The sequence below is a fragment of the Chironomus tepperi genome, unplaced genomic scaffold, assembly GCF_022539635.2.
Source record: "Chironomus tepperi strain 1889 unplaced genomic scaffold, CSIRO-AGI_Ctep_v1 contig_219, whole genome shotgun sequence".
NCBI lineage: Eukaryota > Metazoa > Arthropoda > Insecta > Diptera > Chironomidae > Chironomus > Chironomus tepperi.
In genome coordinates, this window is record NW_027226341.1 from 397,159 (window position 1) to 423,511 (window position 26,353).

General features: G+C 27.3%; 7 protein-coding genes across 10 annotated transcripts; 4 read left to right on the plus strand and 3 right to left on the minus strand.

Moving 5' to 3' along the window:
• Positions 1 to 9: 9 nt before the first annotated feature.
• Positions 10 to 1,979, minus strand: LOC139090795 (zinc finger CCHC domain-containing protein 8 homolog). 2 transcript variants are annotated; one of them, XM_070640615.1, is made up of 2 exons: positions 1,695 to 1,979; positions 10 to 1,586 (listed from the first exon to the last, which is right to left on the minus strand). In XM_070640615.1, exons 1-2 carry the CDS (start codon positions 1,770 to 1,772, stop codon positions 144 to 146), a joined length of 1,521 nt encoding a protein of 506 aa, XP_070496716.1. In that variant the 5' UTR covers positions 1,773 to 1,979; the 3' UTR covers positions 10 to 143. The 2 variants fall into 2 exon arrangements, with proteins under 2 accessions (XP_070496716.1, XP_070496715.1); XM_070640614.1 differs by having other exon boundaries at positions 13 to 1,586; positions 1,647 to 1,979.
• A 429-nt stretch (positions 1,980 to 2,408) lies between these two features.
• LOC139090616 (uncharacterized) lies at positions 2,409 to 4,074 on the plus strand. Its single transcript, XM_070640394.1, has 3 exons — positions 2,409 to 2,656; positions 2,719 to 2,837; positions 2,899 to 4,074. Exons 1-3 carry the CDS (start codon positions 2,449 to 2,451, stop codon positions 4,006 to 4,008), a joined length of 1,437 nt encoding a protein of 478 aa, XP_070496495.1. The 5' UTR covers positions 2,409 to 2,448; the 3' UTR covers positions 4,009 to 4,074.
• Positions 4,075 to 4,971: 897 nt separating this feature from the next.
• IKKepsilon (I-kappaB kinase epsilon) lies at positions 4,972 to 8,285 on the plus strand. 2 transcript variants are annotated; one of them, XR_011544437.1, is made up of 8 exons: positions 4,972 to 5,163; positions 5,578 to 5,945; positions 6,007 to 6,060; positions 6,158 to 6,364; positions 6,426 to 7,510; positions 7,586 to 7,900; positions 7,968 to 8,191; positions 8,238 to 8,285. XR_011544437.1 is itself a non-coding variant. In XM_070640334.1 (7 exons), the coding sequence occupies exons 1-7, from the start codon at positions 5,108 to 5,110 to the stop codon at positions 8,085 to 8,087; spliced, it is 2,205 nt and encodes a 734-aa protein (XP_070496435.1). In that variant the 5' UTR covers positions 4,972 to 5,107; the 3' UTR covers positions 8,088 to 8,285. The 2 variants fall into 2 exon arrangements, 1 of the variants encoding a protein (XP_070496435.1); XM_070640334.1 differs by having other exon boundaries at positions 7,968 to 8,285.
• A 728-nt stretch (positions 8,286 to 9,013) lies between these two features.
• On the plus strand, positions 9,014 to 11,551 carry LOC139090742 (solute carrier family 22 member 7-like). Its single transcript, XM_070640547.1, has 8 exons — positions 9,014 to 9,182; positions 9,277 to 10,138; positions 10,220 to 10,322; positions 10,379 to 10,675; positions 10,741 to 10,829; positions 10,897 to 11,031; positions 11,092 to 11,304; positions 11,366 to 11,551. The coding sequence occupies exons 1-8, from the start codon at positions 9,180 to 9,182 to the stop codon at positions 11,527 to 11,529; spliced, it is 1,866 nt and encodes a 621-aa protein (XP_070496648.1). The 5' UTR covers positions 9,014 to 9,179; the 3' UTR covers positions 11,530 to 11,551.
• Positions 11,552 to 11,976: 425 nt separating this feature from the next.
• On the plus strand, positions 11,977 to 14,318 carry LOC139090716 (zinc finger protein OZF-like). 2 transcript variants are annotated; one of them, XM_070640515.1, is made up of 5 exons: positions 11,977 to 12,445; positions 12,514 to 13,264; positions 13,643 to 13,939; positions 14,027 to 14,172; positions 14,255 to 14,318. In XM_070640515.1, exons 1-4 carry the CDS (start codon positions 12,077 to 12,079, stop codon positions 14,143 to 14,145), a joined length of 1,536 nt encoding a protein of 511 aa, XP_070496616.1. In that variant the 5' UTR covers positions 11,977 to 12,076; the 3' UTR covers positions 14,146 to 14,172; positions 14,255 to 14,318. The 2 variants fall into 2 exon arrangements, with proteins under 2 accessions (XP_070496616.1, XP_070496615.1); XM_070640514.1 differs by having other exon boundaries at positions 14,027 to 14,285.
• Positions 14,319 to 15,133: 815 nt separating this feature from the next.
• Positions 15,134 to 19,908, minus strand: LOC139090646 (solute carrier family 22 member 4-like). Its single transcript, XM_070640440.1, has 9 exons — positions 19,855 to 19,908; positions 19,248 to 19,400; positions 18,246 to 19,166; positions 18,056 to 18,158; positions 17,696 to 17,992; positions 17,535 to 17,623; positions 17,337 to 17,471; positions 17,055 to 17,267; positions 15,134 to 16,982 (listed from the first exon to the last, which is right to left on the minus strand). Exons 3-9 carry the CDS (start codon positions 19,036 to 19,038, stop codon positions 16,828 to 16,830), a joined length of 1,785 nt encoding a protein of 594 aa, XP_070496541.1. The 5' UTR covers positions 19,039 to 19,166; positions 19,248 to 19,400; positions 19,855 to 19,908; the 3' UTR covers positions 15,134 to 16,827.
• A 1,154-nt stretch (positions 19,909 to 21,062) lies between these two features.
• Positions 21,063 to 24,374, minus strand: LOC139090679 (cilia- and flagella-associated protein 91-like). Its single transcript, XM_070640480.1, has 4 exons — positions 23,959 to 24,374; positions 23,486 to 23,902; positions 22,508 to 22,693; positions 21,063 to 22,428 (listed from the first exon to the last, which is right to left on the minus strand). The coding sequence occupies exons 1-4, from the start codon at positions 24,372 to 24,374 to the stop codon at positions 21,069 to 21,071; spliced, it is 2,379 nt and encodes a 792-aa protein (XP_070496581.1). The 3' UTR covers positions 21,063 to 21,068.
• Positions 24,375 to 26,353: the final 1,979 nt, after the last annotated feature.

Consider the following 26,353-nt stretch of genomic DNA (forward strand, 5'->3'; position numbering starts at 1 on the left):
TATTTTACTTAATACAGATTCCCTGTAGGTATTATATTTACTAAAGAATTTTAAATGTTTTATTTCATTAGAAATGTTTGATTGTACAATAGTAATAAAAAATATATTCATGAAAATTTAAAGAATTCAAAAAGTGTCATATCTTAGTCTTTCTGATGCTCTTTAACAAATACTCGTACTTTCTTGATGAGCCCTTTCATTTTTTCATATTTTCCTGTTGATTCTGAAAGATTTTCAAATGCAATTACATCACAAACACCCTCTTGAAATTTTACATTTGAAGGCAGAATTTCATACGGACTAAATGATGGCAATACTGGGCACCCAAAAATTGTAGTTTCTACATGTCCTTGTTGAATGTCTCCTGATTCTTCAACTCTTTTATTGTTTGTGCCGGATTTTAATAAATTTGTATCATTTTCAGATTGCGAATCGTTAATTTCTGACAATTCTGTCAAAAGTTTATTTCGTTCCATATTCAATTCTTCGCAGTTTAAAGAATTATCCGAGTTGTTGGATAATTCACCATCTTCAGGAGACTTGTTTGACAAGTTAATGCTACTCGATTCATTTGTAACTGTTTGATTGTGATACATATCGTTGTCAACATCCATTTCTACGTCTTCCACATTTGTTGACGTATCAAGTTTTTCTATTAAATCCCTCAATTTTCTTTTCTTATATCCATTAACCACAAAGTCATTTCCTAATGACAAAATGAATTCTTCTTTTGAATGATGAGCTTGCATTGGAGGCAAATTAAATAACCGATGTTTATCGACAAATGGTAAGTTCGGTGAAACATTAAAGCCAGGAAAATCATAGATTCTCTGAATATCGTATTTAAAACTATCTCGAATATTATCACCGCCAAATTCAATGTTCTTGTCTGTTAGAATTTGCAAACCAGAATAATAAACTTTTGCTTCTTCAAGCCATGCCATAGGATATCCGTAGTTTCTCATTTTATATATGTGTAATGGAAGCTGGTTATCCGTTAAGCCTAAAGCACTTTTTAAATCGTCGCTTAATTGACCCGGTACTAAGTCAGCATATTCATCATTGTCGTGATAACGCAATTCCCTTCTGTTAAATTCGTTCCGGGCTTTTCTTATTTTAATCATGTTTTTTGGTTCTGGACATTGCCGTAAGCTATGAGTACCTTTGTCACAATTAAAACATTTATTAGCTGAATTTGTGGAAACTGATTTTTCTTCTTCTTGATCTTTTATGTTTGAAAGTATAACTTGACTAAAAGAAGTGTAACGAGGAGTAGATTCGGCTGCATTTTTAATGTTATCAATATTTGGGGTAGTATCAATTAAAAATGAATCTGATTTTTTCACCAATTTCTCAGATATGCAAATGCGTTTGTTTGATGCATCATCACTAATATCCAGATCATCAATTTTATCTTTATAATATTTTTTAATAATCTCAATAAACTCTTCGTGAAATGCAAAGTATGTTTTCTTGTTGCGAAAATTAATATCAATCAGCACTTTTTGTACAGATTTGTCATTTGAACTTAAACATTTTGTGGGCGTTAGTATTGTAGTGTTGTCTATCAAATCTTCAACTTCTTCCTAAAGATAAAATATGATTATTAGTTAATTTAATTAGTAATTTCAAAAAAAAAAAATTACTTGAGCCTGAATTGTTTTTTCCGATATTTCTTTGTTTTCCGGCATTACCTTAAATTCATCATCTAAACAAACAACGTCTTCATTATTTTCCTCCATAATCCCTAAGTTTACAGAGCAATTATCCATTAGATAAAATAGATTTTTGCCTAATTTCTATTTTTTATGCATAGGTTTAAATTGTTTTCAAAAGAGTGATATTTTTTGTACGTCTCTCTGTCTTGTTGAGATCCTTTTGGATAAAACTTTATATGTCCTTCAATAAACTTCGTTAATATAGAATTTACCTAATTTCACTTTAGAAATTAAAATCTCAAATTATTGACAGCATATATTTGTTTATGCTGTGACTTTAAAAATATTTGAAATTCAAATTTAGAATTACAGTTACACCAAACAAAATTTTTTCTTGACTTTTAAAACTTAATAAAAATAATTAGCTTAAAATTTAGATGGCATTTTGCAGAATTATTTAAACATTTCAAAAGAAACCATAAACTTGAAAGTTTCTTCTAAACAATTATTTAACAATTACTAAGATTTGAAAACATGTTTTACAATCTGAATTTAATGTTTATTTATAATCCGTTGTAATGAAAGATATTAAAAATGCTGATTGTGTATTATCACTAAAAATAAAAATACATTGATATTTAAGCGAATATATATGATAAAAAAATTGATAACAATACTAAAGTAAAGGTAATATTGAGCTGAAAGTTAAAGCGTTAAAAAGCTTTTATTTTTAGTTTTTAATTGGATTCGAATGAAGTTACTACAATAGAAATTTATTTTAATTTTAAAAATGTCAGTGAAGGAAGAAATTTTAAAAACTGAAAAATGTGATGCTAAAAATTTTAATCCAAACACAGTATTAGAGTGGGTTGACTTTTTTCAAAAAAACAAGCCTCAAATCAATGGTCTGGTTGGTGGGATAATGTTGATTGTTTTTGGTGGTCAAAATATTGGTTGGGGAATTTTTAACAGTCATTTAAGAATTCAACCATGGTCAGGTATAACTGAACAATATATAAATTGTTATTATCTTGGCTATCCTTCCTTCATATATTTATAGGTGGTTATGAAGATGATGGCACAATATTTTGGACGATTATTTCTTGGTTCATAGCAAACATTTTTGGGCTTATTATTGGATCATTTCTTATTCGCAGGCACACAAAAATGAGGATTTATGTTAGTTTTTTTTGTCCCTTGCTTTAATTTTTTTCTATTGTTTTCTTATTAAATTTTAAAGATATTTTCATCATTGTTATCAGCAACAAGTGCTATTTGTTTCATTGTCTATCCAACTAACATTTCGATTATACAAATAGCACGAATCGTATCATCTTTGGCAAATGGAATAGTTTACCTGGTTATATTGGTGCATGCAAGTGAATTATCCATTCCGAAAATTCGAGGATATCATATTTCAATGATTAATTTTTGTCAATTTATTGGAGTTCTTTTAACGGCACAAAATATAAGCTATGTTTACAAAACAAGATCATATGAAACAGATCCAACTAAAATGCTTGGATATAGTGGACTAATCTGTATTTTATCTGGTTTATTCCTTGCATTATTTTTGAATCGTGAATCACCTGTGTATCTTATTCAAAAATATAAAGAAAAAGAAGCATTGAACAATCTAATGAGACTGAGGTCAGAGCTACATGAAAGTTTATCGATCAGAGACGAATATAACGAGCTCGTCCTGATGGTAAAAGAAGATTCACAAAGTGCTTTAAACATTACACATTACTGTTATCAATTTATAATTGTGATAATTCTCAAGAGTTTATTCGTTTTTTCATTTAATATGCCACTCAATATGTACTTTCTAAATTTAGCGAAAATTCATTTCTATGACGGTGAAGTTGATAACACTGGTTTATATTTATTGAGCGCAAGATTAGTAGCAATGCTGGTTGCAATACTTTTTATTGATTTTAAACGAATGAAATTGTTTTTTTTTTCATTACTTGGGTCAGGAATTGCTTTGATTTTTTTGTCTCAATACCCAGTCAAAGACGATTCGATTTATTCTGCATTAATTGCAATTGCCTTTCAAATTTTCTCTGGTTTTGGTATCAGTTTCATATCGGACATTTATTTAGTTGATTCTGTGAATACAAGAATTAAACCAATTTTTATTTCGCTAACTACCATATATGAAGTTTTATTACATATAATTTTAGTTGTATCTTATTTTTACTTCAAAATATCGATATCCAACTTATTACTCATTTTCGGGCTCATGATGATTTTTGCAATTATAGCATACCCTTTTAACTCTAAATATAAGATTCTTCCCGATACTAGTGGTTTAAGTTTGCGTCGAGCAAGAAATAAATTTTTATAATGTTACAAAATCAAAATTTTTATGACAAATAAAATGCTTTTTTTATATTTTATGATTAGGTACCTACTTATTATCAAACTGTTTCATTATTCCTTCCTTATAAATATTCAAATTCAAAATGAAGCTATCCTTAAAATTATACAAAAATCTTTTTATTTCAAACCATACGTTAAACTTTAAATTTTTATTTTATGTTTTCAAGAACTTGTTTTTTTTCTCTCCTAAGACTGGAAATAGTAATTGCAGGAGTTATAACACGTTGTTGGTTGTCATTCGCTACAAATGACAGACTTCAGTTATATTTTACGTTATGTCACAAAATTTGTACTTGCTCAAAAAAGGTATAACTTCCCAGGTTGATATTACCTTAAACTTAGCAACCCCTTTTCTTACCCCATTTTATATCAATAAGTCAAAAGGGTTGGATCCAAAAGCAATAATTGTAAGTTACTCTTATATGAATTTTATGCATTAAATTAACTTGAATTCCTTTATTAATCTTAAGTTGTGAACTCACGAATTTATGGAATAAACCAGCTGAATTAAAAATATAAGCAAGTCGTTTTTAATTGTATTATTTGGCGTTCGCAGAAATTGCGCTATTCCAACCTTGAAGACAGATGGTTATCCTTAAGATAGAAAGCACTTTTTAAGCCCAACCAAATACAAGTTTATTTCGAAAATATAGATATTTATCTGTTAGGTTTATATTTGAAATTATTCTCAATGATTTTTTGTATGTTTAAAAAATTCAAAACTGTTTAAAAAAGTAAGCATAAAATGATTTTTATTCATTGAACCAAGCTTTAAAATCTTAATTAATAAATTTTAAAACATTAAAATATAAACAAGAATGAATTTACAGTTGCAATATGCAAAGTTGTTTGATGTGAACAAAAAAAACACAATGTATAACAAAATTTATGAAAAAATAGTTTCAATATTCCAGCCATGTGAATATAAGAAATATCAAAAAGAAACTTTTGTATCTACCTAAATAAATGAAAACAAAACAAAAAATTTTAAAATAAGTAAAATTAAGCCTTACAGAGTTAGTTCTTGATTATATCTTTTTGGAAAATAATAGCAATAAGCCATCATGTCGTTCTTAAGAGGAAGCCTTAATTATGTATGGTGTACAACTTCAGTTTTAGGGTAAACATATTTTTTTTATTATTTTTTAAAATTAATTTCACTGTAATATGGAATATTAATTTTTTAAAAGATAATTCATTATTAATGTTTTTTATGAATGAATACACCACATTTTGGTTACTTTGCCAAATTTAAAATATTTCAATGAAATTGCTGAAAATGTTAAAGTTTTATGGATTAAATGTTTAAAAACACTCTTTGTAATTTTTGACTAATGCATAAATTCATATTATATCGACATAACTTTATACGTAAAGAGAACATTATTATCAGTTTCAACTTAGACATTATCAAACACGATTGAATTGAAAAAATCTCGAATCCTTAATTTTTTTATGATTAAGAAATACATTTAATTTTAAAATTAAGATTTCATGTTATAGAACCACAAACTTTAAAAATATTTAATTTTAGGAAAGGAGCAACAGGAGCTGTTTTTCAAGGGGTAAATAAGCATAATGGAGAGCCAGTTGCTGTGAAAACATTCAATCAACTGTCACACATGAGACCTTATGAGGTTCAAATGAGAGAATTCGAAGTGTTAAGAAAAGTGAAACATGACAATATTGTTAAACTTCTTGCAATCGAAGATGATCAGGAAGGTCGTGGAAAAGTAATTGTAATGGAACTTTGTACGGGTGGTAGTTTATTCAATATTTTAGACGACCCGGAAAATACATACGGACTCCCACAACATGAATTTTTCCTTGTACTAGAGCACTTAACTGCAGGAATGAAGCACCTTCGTGACAATAATTTAGTCCATAGAGATTTAAAACCTGGTAAATTTTTGTTATTAAGAATAGTGAATTTAAAAAAAAATAATAATTTTTTTTTATGTAGGAAACATTATGAAATATATATCAGAAGAAGGTTCAACGATATACAAATTAACAGGTACTTTTTTTTATTTTTTTATCATGATTTTGAGAATAAAAAAACAATTCAAATATTTTGTTAAACGAAGTATTAATATTGCGATAAAAATATTTAGATTTTGGAGCTGCAAGAGAACTGGAAGAAAATCAACAGTTTATGTCGCTTTATGGAACCGAGGAATACTTACATCCAGATATGTATGAGCGTGCAGTGTTAAGAAAAAGTATAAATAGATCATTCACTGCTAATGTAGATTTATGGTCAATTGGTGTTACACTTTATCATGTAGCTACTGGTAATCTACCATTTAGACCTTTTGGAGGTATGATTTTAAAATTAATTTAATAACATAATTAGAAAATTAAAATCAACAATTATTCTAGGACGTAAAAACAAGGAAGTTATGCATCATATTACTACAAAAAAACTTCCAGGGGTCATCGCAGGTATGCAAACAACAGAAAATGGACCTATAGAGTGGTCTCGAAATTTGCCCGATCATTGCCAATTATCAACTGGACTGAAGCAATTGGTTACGCCACTTTTAGCCGGTTTATTAGAGGAAAACCAAAAACGAATGTGGAGTTTTGATAGATTTTTCAATGAGGTCACAAATATTTTAAATAAGAAGGTTGTTCATATATTTTACATAAACAGAGCATCTTCAATAGAGATTTTTATGGATAACGAGGAAACAAACACACTATTTCACTTCAAAGAGCACATAAATTTACAGACGGAAGTTAATCCTGATAGTCAATTATTGTTGTATGAAGAAGAACATTTGGAGGATCAAGTAGCACCAAATACATCGATTAAAGGTTATCCAGAAACTACCATCTTCAACCCAATTATGCTTTTTAGTATTGAAAATAATAATGTTTGTCTTCAAAATGATCAAGAATTACCGAAATTTCCTTCATTTCCCGTCGGTGTTAGTGTTGAAAATGATGCAAGTATGGCGAAATTAGCCTGTTCAGTTGGACATGAATGCAAAAGACGTATACAAAACTATACCAAAATCGATACATTAATTAATAATGGAATTGAAAGATTTATAGGATTATTAAAAAGTACATTAGACAAGCTTTTAGAAAAATCAAGAAATTTTGAAGATATCCGATCAACAATCTATGAACTAGCTGATACTCTTGAGACATTAGTTTCCGCTGAGGTATTTCATGATGAAGTGAAACAAATTTGCATGGAAGTGAAAAGTTTAAAAGAAGACTTTTCTCGGATTCTAGAGCCCATTCAACAATTAAATAATCGATTTTGTGTAGAAGATATTCTTACACGTGAATGGAAAACTAGTTCTCGTGATATAAAAAGTCCCTCTAAACATTATTCAAACGAAAAGTCAAAATACTTAGTTGAAAGATTGAGGGATTCTTGGCAACATTTATTACGAGATAGAGCCACACGTTCATTGACTTACAATGATGAACAGTTTCATGCATTAGAAAAGGTTTGTAAGAATTTCTTTATTTCCTATAGATATAAAAACACAAATTTACTGTGACTAAATTTTTAATTTTTTTAGATAAAAATTGCTGAAACTGGAAAGCGCATTAAATCTCTTTTAAATGATATTGTTAAACCCGCGATTATAATGGAGGCAGAATGTTTAGCGGATTGGTATAAAATGGCACAAACTATTTATTTGCAGACGCAAATTTTGGAGAAAGATTTATCAAGTTATGAGGATACTTTATTTGAACTTCGTGATAGATTGATAAGGATCAAGGAAGAAATGAAACGAAATTTAAATGAATCAAAAAAAAATATTCCGTGTGGCTTCAAAGAACCATCAATATCAATGTTGAAAAAAAGAATTGAGATTTCTAGCGATGTTAAGGTAATTTTGATAATGAAAAAGAGAACTCTTTTTATGTTTGTCCTTATGCATTTCACTTTTTTTACAGAATATGTTAGAGTTTCAAAAAGAAATTAGAAGTATACTTCAAGAAAATGAAGATCTCATAAAAATGTTGCAAAATGTAGCTTTTGACGATGGTAATTCTATAGAAAATAGTCATTTATAGCTTCAATTGCGCATTTTAGAACAAGTATTGTATCTAATGGTCCGAAAAAGCGATGCTTAATTACATCGTAAAATTCAATTCACATTTAATTTAATCTCAATTAGGTATGTATAATGATATTCAATTCACATTTAATTTAATCTCAATTAGGTATGTATAATGATATTCAAAACTTAATAAAGAATCATTTCGAATTTATCACGTTTTTATGTAATTGGACTTTACATTTTCAGATTTAATAAATGTTATTTTAATTTTGCTTATATGACGTTTTTTTCTTAACTTTTCGTTACAAACGCAAAACTTCAATAGAAGTGGAAGATGAAAATTTTTAGTCACTAATTGTTGACAAGCAAAAATCACATTAGAAAAAACAACGTATATTGATGGTTAATTGTTTACAAATTTTGAATCTGCGACAGTTTAACATTTCCCAATTAATTAAGCTACTTAACACTTAATTTGCATTGATTCATTCAAAACAACATTTTTAAAGTTCTTATTTGATCATATTTGTAAAGTATTCTTACCACTTATGATTAAAAACATGTAGAAACCCAGAGTAAGGAGCGTAGGCAGGGGGAGTAAGATGTGTAGGATCTAATCCCTTTTCTTCATTTTTTCAAATTTCAAATTTCTTCAAACTCTTCATTTTTTTCATGATACAAATTTTTTTAAAAAATTAAAACCTACAATCCTGTCTAGGGAGTGATCCTGTTTTAAAAGTAAATATAAAAAAATAGTTTAAATATATTGCCAATATTTCTTTAAAAATTAATTGAATAATATTTGTTTAAATCTCATCTAATATTGTTTTAAAATAAAATTCAAATATTGGTTTGCAAGATTAATTTGCTTTATTTACTAATTAATTATAACATTATCACTATAAAAGCAGCAGAGCTATGAAGCATCTGTTGCACTAGTTTTATGTTTTGTTGGAATTCACATGCTCACTAGAGTGTGAAGTGGATACTAATTATTTGATAAAATATTAATATATGAATTGTTAATTATTTAATTGAAGGATCGTGATTTGTTTATTTGAACACTTTTGCGTCAAATTGTGTGTTTATCAAAAAATCATATAAAATGGTAAATATCCTATAGACTAGTTTATTGAACAAAATACCTTCGTGTTGCTCTGAGTGCCGTTTATTTAAGAATAAAAAAATGTGCTTTTAAATAGGTCAATATAAGTAATATTATCGAAACCCACAAGCAGGAAGACACAAAGTGCCGCCAAAGAAAACTTTCCTGTGTTGATAAAATTGAGGATCATTTAAAAATTAAAGTTGATATCACTGATAAACCTTCAAATGTTTTAAATAAATCCGACCATAAAGATCAGCACCACATTGAAAAAATGACCAATACAAATGATTTTATTGGAGAATTTTTGGGGCCAATTGGAAAATGGCAGATACGAACAATACTGTTAATTTACTTGTGCAAAATTCCAAGCAGCTGGTTCATGTCGTGTATAATCTTTACGGCAGTAACACCCCAAGAAGGTGAAATTTTTTGCAGACCTCCAATGGAGAATATGTCACACTATATAAATGATTGGATAAAAGTTGCACATCCAGTAAAAGGAAAACGTACTGATTCAGAACTTATTATTGATTTCTGTAATGTGTATGAAGATGCTATGAAAAATCCGGAAGTGATAACTGAAGAATTTAACGCGACTAACAAATATGAAAAGTTTGAAAACATATCTAGAACACGAAGATTAGTTCCATGTGCATTTTTTGAGCATCGACCAGCTTACACATCAATAATTACACAATTTGATCTTTACTGCTCAAGAGAAGTTTTAGTAGCTGTTACCCAATTTTTTCATCTATTTGGAGTTTTATGTGGTGGAATAATTACTACAAATATGATGAAGTACATAGAACCTCGTCAATGCATGTTGATCGGAATGATCACACAAATTATATGTGGAAATTTAACAGGCTGGGTGAATATTTTTGAATTACATATGTTCTTTAGATGCCTTTCTGCTGTTTGCTGTGGATTAATGTACACAGCCGGAGGATTAATATGTAAGTTTTATCCATCAGAATTTGAATAAGTGATTCTAAAGTTTTATGTGACATTAAATTATATAATTTTTTCAATTAAAGTTACCGATATAACTGATGGAAAATATAAAGTCATAGCCATCTGCATGTTTGAACAGTTTTGGTCGATTGGAATAATGTTACTTCCAGCGGTAGCTAGCTATTGGTAAGATTCATAACGATTTACTTAACTAAGTTAATGTACATGTTTTTTATCGGCAGGTCAAGTTTCAGTTATCTTTATATGGCAATATCATTTCCTACAGTTATTCTAATTTGTTTATATCCCTGGATACCAAATTCTCCAAGGTGGCTTCTAAAACACGGCAGAATAGAAGAAACTAAACAGGTTCTGTTGGAAGCAGCAAGAATTAATGGAAAAACTGATTTTTCAATTAGTTCTTTAGAAAAACAGCTTCAAATTCAAGCTGCTGAATACAGTAAACCGGTTAAAGAACCATCATATTGGGAGATGTGGAGAGGTCAGATACGAAATTTACTTGCTGTTCATCTTGCTTGGTATGTGCATTTTTAAAAACATTTGAGTATGATTTAACGATTTATGACAAATTCATTTTTACCAGGTCTATGTATATTATCATTTATTATGGATTTCTTCTAAACATTAGAAATTTCGGACGCGAATATTTAGAAGAAAACACTATTGTATGCGGTAAGTAACAAAAATAAAAATATTGTCAAATTATTTGATATGTTTGACTTCATCCTAATTATAATAGGCGTTTGCGAGATAACTGGAACATTTATAGGATTATGGTTAATAATGACGACACATCGAAAATGGCTTTATGCTGGAATATTCAATTTCATAGCATCTTTTATATCATTGGGAGCACATCTAATTCCCTCTGATGGTAAAAAAAATAACTTTACATATTTCTCAATTTAATTATTTTTTTATGAATTTTGTTTAGTTTCATTATTTCAAAGGATGATATTACTAATGATTACATCTATGGTCTCTAAAATCGCTATTAGTACAACTTTGTCTATATTAATGACTTGCACAACCGAAATTGTATCTCCTGATAAACGTCGCCTATGTGGATACACTTCTACAATATGGACAAGAATTTGGCTTTTAAGTGCTCCATTTGTTGGTGCTACATCTATTTTCGGTCAAATCGGTAATGCTTATAAAAATCCCTATATAATTTCATTATTATATTTTTTTTATATATATTTCAGTTCCTCAAACTTTCTTATCTGTGCTAAATTTGGTAGGCTCGATTGCTACAACTTTCATACAAACCCCACGGACCATTGAAAATAAGCCTTCAAAAGAATTTTATCCTAAAGAAATTCCTATACCAGATATTTGGCTATCAAGTTTTAAACAGTTTGAAAAATAAAATACTATTTTAATTATAAAAAGATTTAAAATTGTTTTAACACTAGTTTACTATCCTATTCATATTTTGTAAAACATTAAGGTACAGTTTAAGTCAGATCAATAATATCCAGAGCTTATATAGTGTAGTATATAGGATCAGAGGGAAGAGTGGTTCTTTGATAACATTACTGCTTACAGGCTAATGGCCCTCGTTATATGATTGGTAAAACGACAAAAACAAATTCGCAATCGATAGATTTTTCATTTTGAAACATTGCATGAATAAAAGTAAATCGATGACTGAGATCTAACGTTCCAAGGAAATTTTTCAACGTTGTAATACGATTTAAAAATAATGGGTAACGATTTCGAGTGTGAATATAAATTTCATTTTTTGGTCTTCTTATTTAATTCAAAACATAAATATATTTATGTATAAAAAAAATACACAAGAATATTTGACGATATTAATAATATATTTAAAGCGATTTCAAATTAAAAATACATTTTAACTAGTTATTAACTTATTGTTATCACCGCTATAAGACATTCATTCTTAATTTAGGATGGAAAAAAAGTGTTTAGTTTGTGAGAAAACTACATCTTTGAAAGTCTTGGATGATCAAGAATTGCGAATATGTGAACAAATCAACGAAATTTTTAATATAAAACTCAATGAATATGTATTCTCAAAATCTATGATTTGTAGTCGATGTATATCCAGTTTAAGGATATCTCACAAATTTTATCAACAAATTCAAAATGCAAGAAATCGATTAAAATCAATTAGCACAGTATTAATAAAAGTCGAAGTAAAGGAAGAAATTTCAGAAAATTACAATACAGAAGAAGAATTTCAAATATTTCAACCATTTGATTCGCCTTTTTCGTGTAAAGAAAATGAAGAAAGTGAAATGGAAACTACTTTGCATAAAGTATAAATATTATTGATGATTTGCTTAAAAGGATTTAAATTTATTAAAACTCTCTTTTCATGTTCTAGATAAATGATGATCTAAAAAGTAAACGAAAATACAACAAAATTCCTCCTGAATTACGGAAGAAGAACCGCGGAATCAGAAGGGCAAAAGAAGCATTAACTATTACTACAAAAATTTTATATAAAAATGAAATGAGCGGACAATATTGCGACACACCAGAAACTCTAGAAATACTTAATGAAGATAAATTGAATGACGGAAAAATATCCTCTCGAGTTGTCCAATTATTCAGTTCCAATAGTTGGTCAACTTTTGATTGGACCTGTTATGAATGTCCTGAGCAAAAGAAGTTTTCACATATTTTGGAACTAAATGAACACCTCCATAAAATACACAAAAATAAGTATAAACGAAACTGCAAGGACTGTAACAAACCCATACCACATTTTGCAGCGTATTTGAATCATATTATTGAAAGTCATTGTTCCCATAACAAATTTTGCTGTATTTTATGCTCTGAACCTGAATATAGATGGAATTTTAAAGATCTGTATCTGCATTATCAAAAAAAACATCCAAGCACAAAAGTAATTTTTTGTATTTATTGTGGATTACATTTTATTTGTGGAGCCAAATTAAAGGAACATTTAATAAGTAAGCATAAGAGGGAAAATGATGAAGGTGAAAAATTTCAGTGTGACTTTTGTGGATGGAAAACTGAGCTTCGGCATAGAATGAAAAATCACATGGTAAAGCATGTAACAGAATCAACATTTATGTGTGATCAATGTACTCTAATTTTTGCTAGTGCAGGTAAATTACAAAAAACTAATCAAGATAAATATTTTAATTCGTTTTTCATTACAATTTTTTGCATTTTTGTTCCAGCGATCAGTTTTTGATTAACATAATGAATTGTTATTTCCAGTAGGATCTAAGTTTTTCGAGCAAAATCTATAGAATCCAAAACAATTTCCGACCTAAAAAATAAGATTCAGGAAGATCTAAGTCATATTCACAAAGATCCAGTAAAATCTAATTCACTTTTGTTAACGTTTAATAGCTGTCAGAAAGTTAAATTTAAAACAATCCAATTAAAATTTACTGTCGAAAGAACAAATGATCAAAATACAATATTAGTTTTCACAAATGGGCTAAAAAAATTAATTAATTTTTTGAAACATATTACAGCTTACTTGAGTACACACATTAAACAAGTTCACAGCAGATTAGAAATAAGTTGTAGTAAATGTGGAAAATTATTTAAAAGTGAGAGACGACTACGAGTTCACGATAAAGCAGTTCATCAAGATAATAAGCAATTTAAATGCAATTTATGTCAAAAAGCTTTTCATGCTCAATATAGACTAAATTCACATTTAAGAATTCATGCAGATGCATTAGAAGAGAAATATCAATGTTCTTATTGTGAAAGAAGATTCAAATATAAGCCTGGAATGAATTATCACATTCGAGCTGCACACACGGGTAATTTCCAATCCATTTAATTAATTCCACTAAATTTTTTTTTTTTTTTTCATTTTCGCATATTATTTTATTTATCAAACTTTCTAGGAGAGCGTCCGTTTTTTTGTCCTATTGAAAGCTGTAATGAAAGGTTCTTAGACTATTCAAACGCAAGAAAGCATATAAGTGGATCACACAACTCAATGCTGAAGCCATTAAAAGAATAATTATGTTTTAAAAGTATATTTCATATTTTTTTTTACTTTTTTTTTTATTAATTTAGAAACAGAAATTAATAATTAAATTTTTTTAAGCATAACTAAAAAATTGGAAGAATTTCACAATTTATTTATACCTGTAAAAAAGATTAACTCAGATTTTTTTTTAATTTTTAAATTTATGTGTGTATGTAAAAACAGAAATAAATTAAAGTGAAATCTAATTATTTGATATTTTTATTCGAATTTTAACTACAATGATCAAATCGGACAAAATTTTCTCTTCAATCGACTTAGTAAATTAAGACAAAAGTATTATTTTGATTAGCTATCTCTAATGAATTTCCATTCATTCATGAAGTATTTATTACTAATTTATAATTTCGATTTTTCAATCTAAATCACAACTACACTCTCATACTTTTGAGATTTTAAATAGTTTGTTCAAATTGCTTTTTAATTCAAAACTTTAATTTTAAAAATAACTTATTTAATTCATTTTTTTTATTCATCAATATTTGTAGGTATTAGGAAAATACATTGTCGATGATTATTTTCTATCGGTTTGATTAATGTTTTATTAGTTATATCTTTTGAATTTTTTTTATTAATTTTAAAGAATTTTCTTTTCATCATATCAACTTCACATTTTTAACATTCATGATACATGAAATCAAAGCACTTTGTAAATATTTTTATATTCGAGAAAATTCCTAATATTTTTGTTGAGTTCATTTCTAAATTGAAAATGTTGAAAATCTAAATGCAGAATCTTTTGAGACGCAAAACCCTTATTAGGAAGCTTTAAGCAAATTTATTTGATGATTTTAAAGTTTTAAAATTTAGAGAATAAAATAAATTATTATGTTTTTAACATTTTAGAGATTCTTTTTAGGTTTTAAACTTTATAAAATAAATAAATATTTTCCATATTTTGTAACATTAACGATTCAGTTTACTATAAATTAAAGTTTTTTGAGTCTTTATTGATGCTGAATTCATAATCAAATTTAATTAGCATTTAATTATCATAGAATTAACATAGATAAACAATTTTATTCTCATCGTATTGAGATTTTTAACAAGATTAATTTATATCATCTATGTATTGTTACTAACCGTTACTAAGGAACTAAATTTTGGCTAATGTTTTAAAATACGCCTTGAGATATTTCAGCACTACGAAATATACAAAATTTCATTCTACTAATATATATTTATAATTTTTTGCATTTCGAATCTGATTACTACTAGTGTCTTTTTAATTAATTTTGATTTTTCGAATACTATTTCAATAATTTCTGAAAAATTTATGCTGTTAAAATATACGTTTTAATTGATTCGTGTGCAATTTGGACAAATATAAATAATTTCTAAAGTGTTTCAATTCTACTAAATACTTGATTTAGATAAATTGATTATGTTTTGAGCCGTTTTGAGGTAGTCATTCAGTTTAAGGAAATTATTATTTGCCATTTGTAAAATTTTAAAAGATAAAATATTTTATTTTAAAAATATACCTAGTTCCTTTTCTTTTACTTCACAATACTGTTTCCATAATACTGAAATTGTCAATAGTTTATTTTTTACATAGGTAATTCTAATTTCAGTTCTTTGAAAAATTAAATTTACGATAAACATTTTAGGACAAATAACAATGGCACATAGAGGTAGGTTGGTATTCAAAATTAAGAAAAATTTTTTTTTCAAATTTTGGACATAGTTTTTTTTTCAGTTCTATCAGGTTATTGCGGCGTCGGGCATTTAACGGGTACTTGAACAAATTTGAAATTGTTAAAACAGTTAAAAGTTTTGAATTTTAAAAAAACCGGAATATTAATACCTATATTACATGAATTGTTGAATTACTTTGTATTGTTTTTGGAAGTGGTCTGAATACTAATGGATCTTGTTTTGTAGGTCAAGAAACTGAATTTGAAATCAATTAATAATCAATGGGCTGAAGTGTGACTCAATTTTTTCTTTTAAAAATAAAAAAGAAAACCAAAATTTTCATTAAATCAATTTATAAACGTTGAGGGTTATCCACAAATGACGTCTAACATGTATGATAAACATTTTTTTTTCTTGAAGTATTTATGTCCAGCATAATGCTTCAAAAATATAATTGGATTGGAAGCATAAAAAATTTAAAATGTGTAATTGAATGTCAAATTTTGAGTTAGTGTTTTATAATTATAAATCAGCAAAAATCTGTTCATATTTGCAGAACTTCTTTTCAGTAAGTTCTCATGAGTTCCACAGTTAAAAAAAAGTAATTATTTTTCTGAAATCATATATAAAATTTGTGATTTGTTCACTAATTTTATATAAAATTATTTTTCTTAATATATTGTCATTATGAGTCAGGTATTGTGATTGTCTAGTCTTACATACTGTATTTACAGACTTATAAGGAAAATTAAATTATATAAATTTTAATTTTAACCAATTTTAGGGACTTTTCATTTTATGTTATTTTCGATTATATTTAAATACATTTTTAAAAACCCATCATAACTAATATTAAATAAAAATAAACATTTTGAAAACTTCAACTGTAGAACTCATATTTTGAGCAATTTTTTTCTGCTTTAGATAGTTTAAAGCCCATCAGCTTTTTGATTTTTCGAGGAAAATAATTTTTTAAATTATTAATATCTTTTAAAAACATACTATTTTCCTTCATTCTTATTGCTTATGAATTGCTAACCATAATTCTGGATATGGGACCTTTTCCAAATATTTATCTTGTTTATGTTTTTTTTCAACAGAGCGTGGAGTATCAATTAGAGCGGTTACTGAAGCTCCAAGAATATTTAAAAATGACAAGAATGTTTGAGGCACTAAAAATAATTATTTAAAAAACCAGTTAAATTTATAACTTTAGATTATTTTGTTATGTATGTAGATATTACCCAATTTTCCAAATATAGCTGTAGCACCAACAAATGGGCTGGTTAATAACCAAATTCGTGCCCATATTGTGGAGGTATATCCACACAAACGACGTTTTTCAGGAGACACAATCTCTGTTGTGCATGTAATTAGAATTGACAATGTTGAACTGATTGCAATTTTAGAAATCATTGATGTGGCCATTAATAGAATAACTCTGTGCAAACCAGTAACTGTTAATAAAATATTTCTTATAAAAATATATTATCATAAGAAAAATCAATTAATTTTACAAATATTACCATCAGGTGGAATAAGATGGGCAGATAAAGATATAAATGAGGCAATAATGTTAAAAATGCTAGTGTAAAGCCACTTTTGCTCAGTATTCAATATGAACCATAATCCTATAAATGTACCTATGATTTCACAAATACCTAAGTGAATATTTTAAATTATCATTATTGCAATAGTAATATCATTTAAAAATATATATTCACCAGCAACGATAGTATTTTCCTCTAAATATTGGCGTCCGAAATTCCGTATATTTAATAGAAATCCATAGTAAATAACTATATACACAGACCTAAATTTTTTTTAAAAAAATATTTAATTAATATAATAAAATGGAATAAAATAAATATTAAATTTAATTAACCATGAGAGATGTACGGCTGTCAAATTCTTATACTGTCCCCTCCACATTTCAAAATATGATGGTTCTTTGGGAGCATGTCTCAATGCCATTGCTTGAATTTGAAGTTGTTTCTCCAGATTATTTGGAGAAAAATCATTTTTTCCATTAACTCTCGCAGCTTCTAGCAGAATATTTTTAGCATCTAAAACTCTTCCTTTCTGAAGTAACCATCTTGGTGAATTTGGTATCCAAGGATATAAGAATATTAGAATAATTGTAGGAAAAGATATTGCCATATACAGATAACTCCAACTTGACCTGTTGAATGATTTTGTTATTATATCTGTAAATACCTTTTAATTTAATTTGTATAAACTTTACCAATAGCTTGCAACTGCAGGAAGTAACATTATTCCTATTGACCAGAATTGTTCAAACAAACATGCAGTAACTATCCTCTGTTTTCCACTTGTTATATCCGAAACTTTTGTGAAAAAAAAAATATACAGTAAAAATTTAATAACTTAAAATTGAAAAATATATATATTGATAAATATATGTAGATAATTACATATTAATCCTCCAGCTGTATACATTAAGCCACAACATATTGCGGAAAGGCATCTAAATATCATATGTAATTCGAAGGTATGAGCGTGACCAGTTATATTGCCGCAAAAAATTTGTGTGATCATTCCAATAAGCATGACACGTCGTGGTTCAATTATTTTTAGCATATTAGTGGCAATTATACCACCGCAGAGTACACCAAACAGATGAAAAAATTGTGTTACCGCTACGAGTATGTCTCTCGAGCAATAAAGATCATATTGAGTAATAATCGAATGGTAAATTTTTTTATGTTCAAATGTTTTACATGGAACTAATATTGAATTTTGTTCAGGAGTTTCAAAAAGATCAATATCATCGATTTTATTGGTGCTTTGAGAATCATTTAGAAATCGAACAACGTGTTCTTTTGCATCTTCATATATATTGCAAAAATCAATTGTTACTTCTTGATCCAATTCGTCTCTTTTTGAAGTGTATGCAATTTTAATCCATTTTTTTGAAGGATCTGGTGGTTTACAAAAGACTTCGCTGTGTTCTGGAGTTGGTGCGGTAAAGATTACACATGACATAAACCAAGAACTAGGAATTTTACATAGATATATCAGTAAAATTGTTCTTAATTGCCATCTCCCAAAAGGTCCTAAGAAGTTACCAACATAATCATATGATTCTTGAACTTCGTTTGTTTCATTTTGCTCAAATGCTTCTATGATAGATGATCGATCTGTTATGCACGCACCATTGTTTAAACATTTTGAACGTTCACGCTGTTGATGGCGTTTTAGAGACATCCCTACGTTTTTTTTTAATGTTTCCAAAAAACTTATTCCATTTGATGTGTCAGTTAGTTTGAACAAACTTTAACCAATGCAGAATTAATTTCAAATTCTAAATTCAGTTTCTGTAACCCTGATAAGTTCTGTAAAACAATGTATTATACACATTTTTGCAGTACTTGCTGAATTTTACATCACTTATGAGAAAAAAATTCCATGCTTACCTACAAACATTTACACACACAGAGTTAGAAATTTTCCCGCCTTCTGTACTCGAAATAGAACTGTATTCTTGTTATCTTATTATTAATTAGCACAATATCATTTATAATGATTTATATTTATTGTCCAAATTAATCATCCAGTCTCATTACGAACTATAGACAAAACAAGTATTTAAAATTTTAAGGACATTTTTGTTTACATCTGTTTTGTTGAGCAAATTTTAGGTTCCTTTCACAAACACAATGAAGTTTACACTAGTAGTTGTATTAGATTTTTAATAAGTATATGTTTGAAATTATGAATGAAATTGGAAAGCTCAATTATTCTTCAAATATTTGAACATTCTCTATAAAAAATATCTAAACTTGTCCCCTCTTCCTGAAAAGTATGTTGAATGTCACATTTTTTGTTAAGTTTCTATTTGAAATATTATATACATTTTAATAAATGATAAAAACGATTGCGCAATTAGCACTAAAAGAAAAAAAAATGTTCTTTTGAAATTCTAGCTTGTTTTATGATAAAAACTTTAAATTCAAACTCCAAAAATGTGTGCTTCACTTTAATAACTGAATTAAAAAACGTAAATTAATATTTTACTGTTACTTTCTCTATAAATAATTTTCAATTTAAAGCTTAGTATGACGAGCTTTCTACGGAAGTCCAGGACAGGGTAGAAATCTCCTGTTTTATACAAAGTCAAATATGAGAATGTTGTGTGTAAAATTACATGAAAATCATTTCACACATACAATAACACAAATTTACCGTTTTTTACTTTTCTAGGATGTTTGAATTGTCCGTTGCTGGCAAAAAATTATAAAACGTAAGAAAAATCCTGGAAATGAAAGCCAGATCAATCACATGTATGTATACTCATAAATTTTTAGTTACTAACTCATACAATACTACAATACTACAATACGTCATTGAATAAAACATTTAGAAATAAACTACAAATGAAGAATATAAAAATTTGTAGTTTTTATTGTTTCAGTTAAATCTTGATTCTTGCTTAGATCTATCTTTGTATGCTTAGATCAATCTTTGGAGATGCATTAAAGTGAACAGACTTATTCGATGGACAGGACATGTTTTCAGAAGACCTGTGGACGCTTTTTTGTTAAAGGTATTTAAATCGGACTTTTTAGAAGTCAAGAGTTCACGCGGTAGGCCAAATAACTCATGGAAACAAGCTTTCGAAAGAGATAGAATCACACTTTGAATTGGTAATTATCAAGCGGTAGCCGATTGAGGGAGGCCATGGATCAAACCTGATCTGTATGTCCAGTGAAGAAAATAAAAGTAAGTTAATCTTGATTCAAAAATTTTGGATCCTAAACAATTTGAGATTCGAAAACTTTGGATCCCAAAATTTAGATCTTAAAATTTTGAAACTTGAAAAATTCGGATCCCAAAATTTTAAAACTCAAAAAAAAAACAATAATATAATGTTAATAACTTACAAATAACATCGTGACTCAGTAAATTGAAATTATTTTATTTTATTTTATTTAGCTTGAATAGCTTGCTTTTCACAACTGAATCTGATGTCTAATTTCAAAAACTTTTCATAGATGACACTAGTTATAACTTAATAGATCGTTTGGGTATTTGTTACCTCAATTTTCCTTATTATCAATTTAATCAGTTATTTAAAAAAATAAGAATAATTATTTAACATTAAAAATAAAATCTTAATCCAATAATTAAGCAAAAGCATATTTATTAATCAATTTTTTATATATTACATTCAATTAATCTTTTTATTTGAATTAAAGATTCATAATCGACACAAAATTTTATTTAGAAAGCTGATTTTAAAAATCATAATTTTCACTTGATGATGAACTCAAGATTACGTTTTTCAATATATCTTTTGTTACTACTTCAGCCAATAAATCATTATCAATAATTTCGGGTTCGAATTCAGATTTAGAGTTTAAATTTTCATTCCAATCATATGATTCACACTTGTGTCCGTTATCTATAATGCCATTCAGAATGTCTTCAACAATTTTTGTTGCTAAGAATTCAGCATCTTTAGATAGCTGCCGCAATAGCCTTTCTTCATCTAATTTGCTTTCGAAAGATACTACAATTGCATTTTCTAATATTTCATTAAATATAGAAGAGCACATAGAAAGATCTTCTCGTTTTTTAAAATTTTCATATTCCTCTTTATATAAAGAATGGTGAGCTTTCATCAAATATTGTTTTTGGAGAGAAACCAGTTCATTATTTTGAATTTTGTGCATTTCTTGAGATAATATACTAGTTTTGAGTAGCTTAGTAATAGTTTCTCTAGAATTATTGATAACTTCAGAAATTTCTAATTGCTCATTTCTATCATCAAATGTAACTTTTTTGTCTGCTTTTTCATCAATTTTTCTAGCCATATCTCTAATAATGAACCTTGAATTTTCATCAAATGCACGATTTATTCCTTCAAGAAGAATGTTTTCTAAATAAACAGTAATGGAATCATCTTTAAACTGTTTTTCGCAATTCATGTCTTCAAAATGTTCAGCTTCACGTCTGTATCTTTCTCGCTCTGCTAACAAATAAAAAGCATGAGCCTTTTTTTCATTATTCAAACGATTTAGTTCATTTTCAAAATAGTTTAATAAGTGTCTCACATCACTTGATTCAATTCTATCTAATTCTTTTTTCAATGTCGAATCATTTTTTAATATATATTCAAGTTGCTTATATTCGTTCATTATTTCTTTTTGACAATCGATTTGCTGGCAAAATTCTTTTGGAAAAACATTTTTTACTGATGCTATTGAATGAGTTTCTTTCATTTCTTGAATAACATCTTGCATTTTTTTCATTCCTTTTTGAAGCATGCTCTGTATAGCTCGCCCTTTTATCGTCTTCTGGATAAGAATTTCATTTTGGTAAGTATTATCATCGTGGTCATCTGGAGCTTGTAGAGGTAATGAAAGTGAAATTCTTTCATTCTTGACAGATGAACTTTTTTCCATTAACTTTCTTTGATACTTTTTTTTATGTCGAAAATGCTTTAATGTTTCATGAAGCCGTTTTAAATAATTTTCATTCCATACACCACGTACAATTTCCTTTGTTGGTCTTTTTGGAATCCACAAGTCATGTCGAGAAGGTTTTAAATAGTTTTGTATGTCTTCAAAATCTTCTCGTTCTAATGATGCAAGTCTAATTAACAAAAAAAAAAACAAAAATAAAAATAGATTAATTTGCAATAGTAATGTGGTAATCAGTTTTTATCAAGTACCTATTTTTATTATATCCAACAGAATTTTCAATTTGAAATTGTTTTCTTATTTTATTTGATTTCTTTATTTGTATTTTTGGAATTGCGTAGTCTGACTTTAGTAACACTGGATCATCTTTTAAATTCATCATTACTTCCTTACGTTGTGAAATATCAATCTTTCTCATACACCTCTGAAATTTGTGACTAAAGTTCATCGTTAATTTTGTTATACTCTTGTTTTTTAAAAAATATATTACAGCAACATTTTACGTTATATACTTTACAACAATGTTTCAATATGATAAACAAATACAAAATGCATAGTTGAAGAAAATCGAATGTGGAATCAAAGAATTTGAAATTTTGACATATTGAATCAAAAGTCATTGAATCGAATATTGATTTGGAAAAAATACTTCAATCTTCTACGACAAATATTTTCAGTTAGTAAAAATATGAAAAGATTTTAATTAAAAACTTATCATCTGTGATTCTCAATTCATTTTTATATGTATATAAATAACAAATTTCAATAACTTTCACAATTCTGGAAATTTTGTATTTATGAAAATTGTTGAGGTTTAAAAAGCGGAATGGCAGTACTTTGTACAGTATTTTGAATATTTCTAAGTTTACAGAAAAATCGAGAATTGATTGAAATTTTAACTTATATCCGAGTGGACAAAAATAAGTTAAAACTACTTATCAATTAGACATCAACTTGCCATCAATTTGTTACAACGATTTTTTGTCCATCGGTCTTTATAACACTTTACTTTCTAAATGTTTATAATGTTTACACTGTTCGCTACTTACTATGTAACGCAAGATCACCAAAAGTGCTGCATAATAAGCGGACTTTTAAAAAAATTTGGCTTTAGAGTTTAAGGGCAAAAAATACTTTTTTTGATATTTTTTTATAAAGATAAGTAATGTGAAGTTAAAACTCTCGCAATAAATATAAAAACGTGTAAAAATAAACAAAAAGTAACTTACATAAGTAAATTTTTTTGATGATTTCTTTCATTGAGAGCTTTTTTCTTGCAGTTTTGGACTTTCAAATCATTGTCAGTTTTATATTTTTGCTCTCGCTTTTCAATAAGATCTGCAACAATTTGAAGACGAACCTGTTGGCATTCATTTATATCTTTCTCTCTCGCAATCCATTCTTCCCATTCAAATGCCTCCAAGGCTGCTACCCGTGGAGGTATTTCATTTGCTTTTTTAATAGGAGGCAATGTCGTTTCCCACATTCTTCTTTTTCTTGCACGTTCAACAATTTCAACTTCTTTTATTCCTGGATAAGAGACTGATTCTATAATATCAGCGACAAAAACAACTTCAGGAATATTTGATGAAGCTTCTTTGGTAAAACATTCCGGCAACCAAGATTTAGTTTGTGCTGATGATTCTCTAAAAATTGCATAATCTTGAAGTTTATTATGTTTGCAAAAGTCTTAAAAATTTACCTATATAACGTTTGAATGGATATATTGCGCACATTTTTATCTTCATTATTATTTCTGTTTTCAATACTTTTATCAGCCATTAATCCAACATTTATTGTACGAGTATTGCTTATAGGATTACAAAAAAATTTTGGCCTTTCTCTACCAGTGATAGAATAATAATTTTTACTCTGAGAATCATTGCACGTAAAATGTGTTGGTAATTCATTTCTTTGATAAGCATAACAATTTCTATCTTCATATGATAATTCTGAAAACATCGAATTATAAACAGGATATACTCTTATTGGTGCTGATCTCGTTAATGCAATGCAATTTTCTTTATAAACATTTTTTTGATCAGATGTAGTAAATATTGGATCAAAAAGATGATCAAAAACTCGAGAAGGTGCAACTGAATGACTTCTAAAACTCATCTTTCCTTATTTATCGTTTCAATTATTAATTTAAACTTCGTAGACTAAATTTACTGATATTAATATCAAAATCAACTTTAAACCAGAATCGATGAAAACAAATGAATATTTTAGTCATGGTTACAATTTCTATCCAAAGGGGAAACATGTATTTTTTTTTTGTCTAAAGGATATATAATAAAGCCAAAACTTTCTTTTGGGTATAAAATTACTATTTTTTGTTCTATTTATATTTAATATTTGAAAAAAAAGTATATAAATTCATTCTTACCTTTTTGTGCATTTAATGGTACATATGCATTCGGAAGTATTCATTTATTTTTCATACTTACAGAATTTTATTCATTGATAATTAGCAAAAAATAATTGAAATTAATATAATTTTCCTGGAAATCAATCAGTAATGAGAAAGAAAATGCAAAAGACAATTTGAAAAAGTTCAACTGAGTAAATTTAATAAACTTAATAAATTTTTGACTACTTTTTTCTTTTAAATAATAACGAAAATTTATTGTAAATTTGATATATAATATAAATATGTTATGAAATAGGAAACAATTTAACATATGATGAAATTTGTAGTGACATTGGTGGTATAAGATGGATCTGAACGTTCATTATTTAATTTATCTTATTTTGATATACTTTCGCTCTTGGCATTCACCGCGTGCCTTATGAACTTTTATATTTTTGGGAACATACAGGCCTACAGTGAAAACCAGGAGAAAAATGCTTTAAATCACTTGATTTGCAGATGCTGATCGTTCAAAAGTCCTTTGTTGTATACCATGATTTTAAATTATAAATATGGACTAATGAAATATTAGGAACAAATTAAAGATAAATATAGATATGGTTAATTATGTTATCAAATTTTAAATTCACCTTCTTTCCTCCTCTTCTTGTATAATTTGGCATCATCATCTCATTATAAATTCACTTTTTTGTTGATCATCCAGAAAATTATATTTAGTGAAGTAGAATTAAAAGAGATATTTCTTATCACTAATTTTAAAACACTCCTATTTAATACAAAAGAATTAATACCGTAAGGACATCTTTTGTTGAACATTTCTATAGTTTAGAGTTTGAGATCCATTATATTGTGAAATATCTTTTTGAAGTTTATAATAATTTTTTTAATTATTATTTTATCATTCCAAATTAAAATGGTTTTAATAACATAAATGAATAAAAAATAAAAATTTTATATTTGTAATATAGGTTTCTGTTCCCCTGTTTTTTCTTTCTTCTAGAAGTATTAAACAAAAATCTGCTGCAGCTGGCCTTTACACTTTTGTCATTTATAGTATTGATGTAAAATTATCCTGAACTTTTATTTTATAAAATTAAATAAGTTTTTTTAATTACTATTAACTAACCTAATTACTTAAATCTTTTTTTTTTTAACCACCACGTTAATTCTTAATTTTTAATAATAGGATTTCAACTAATAAACGTATTCACTTTTATTAATAAGAAAATGTTTATACAACTGTTTAGCAAATTTGATATTTATAAAATGTAATGATGTTAAAAATTTGTATGATTTATCCTTCAGCTGAGAACCGTTTTGTGCGGCGTGATTAATCTATATGACTGCAAGGCAACAAAAAAAATGTTATGTATAAAAATAATGTAAAGTTTTGTAGTGCTGTAAATAGATCCCTTAATTCTATATGCATGTATTGATATTATGTTAGTAGCATTATTCGTTTTCATATTACAGATTTAAAATAATATGTGTATGCACAAATTTAAAACCCAGGGGTTGCTAATACAAGTTCGAAAGAGAAACTTATGTACATTGCGAACAATAAGATTCTTATATAATATATTTTTGATTGACTATCATCTATTAAACGTTCAAATGATATTTTTTGGAATTTGTTCTCCTGTCAATTGAATTTTGAATGAATTTAGTTTTCAAATTTAACTAAATTATTAAAGTTGCTACATATTTATCAAAAACGTTTACG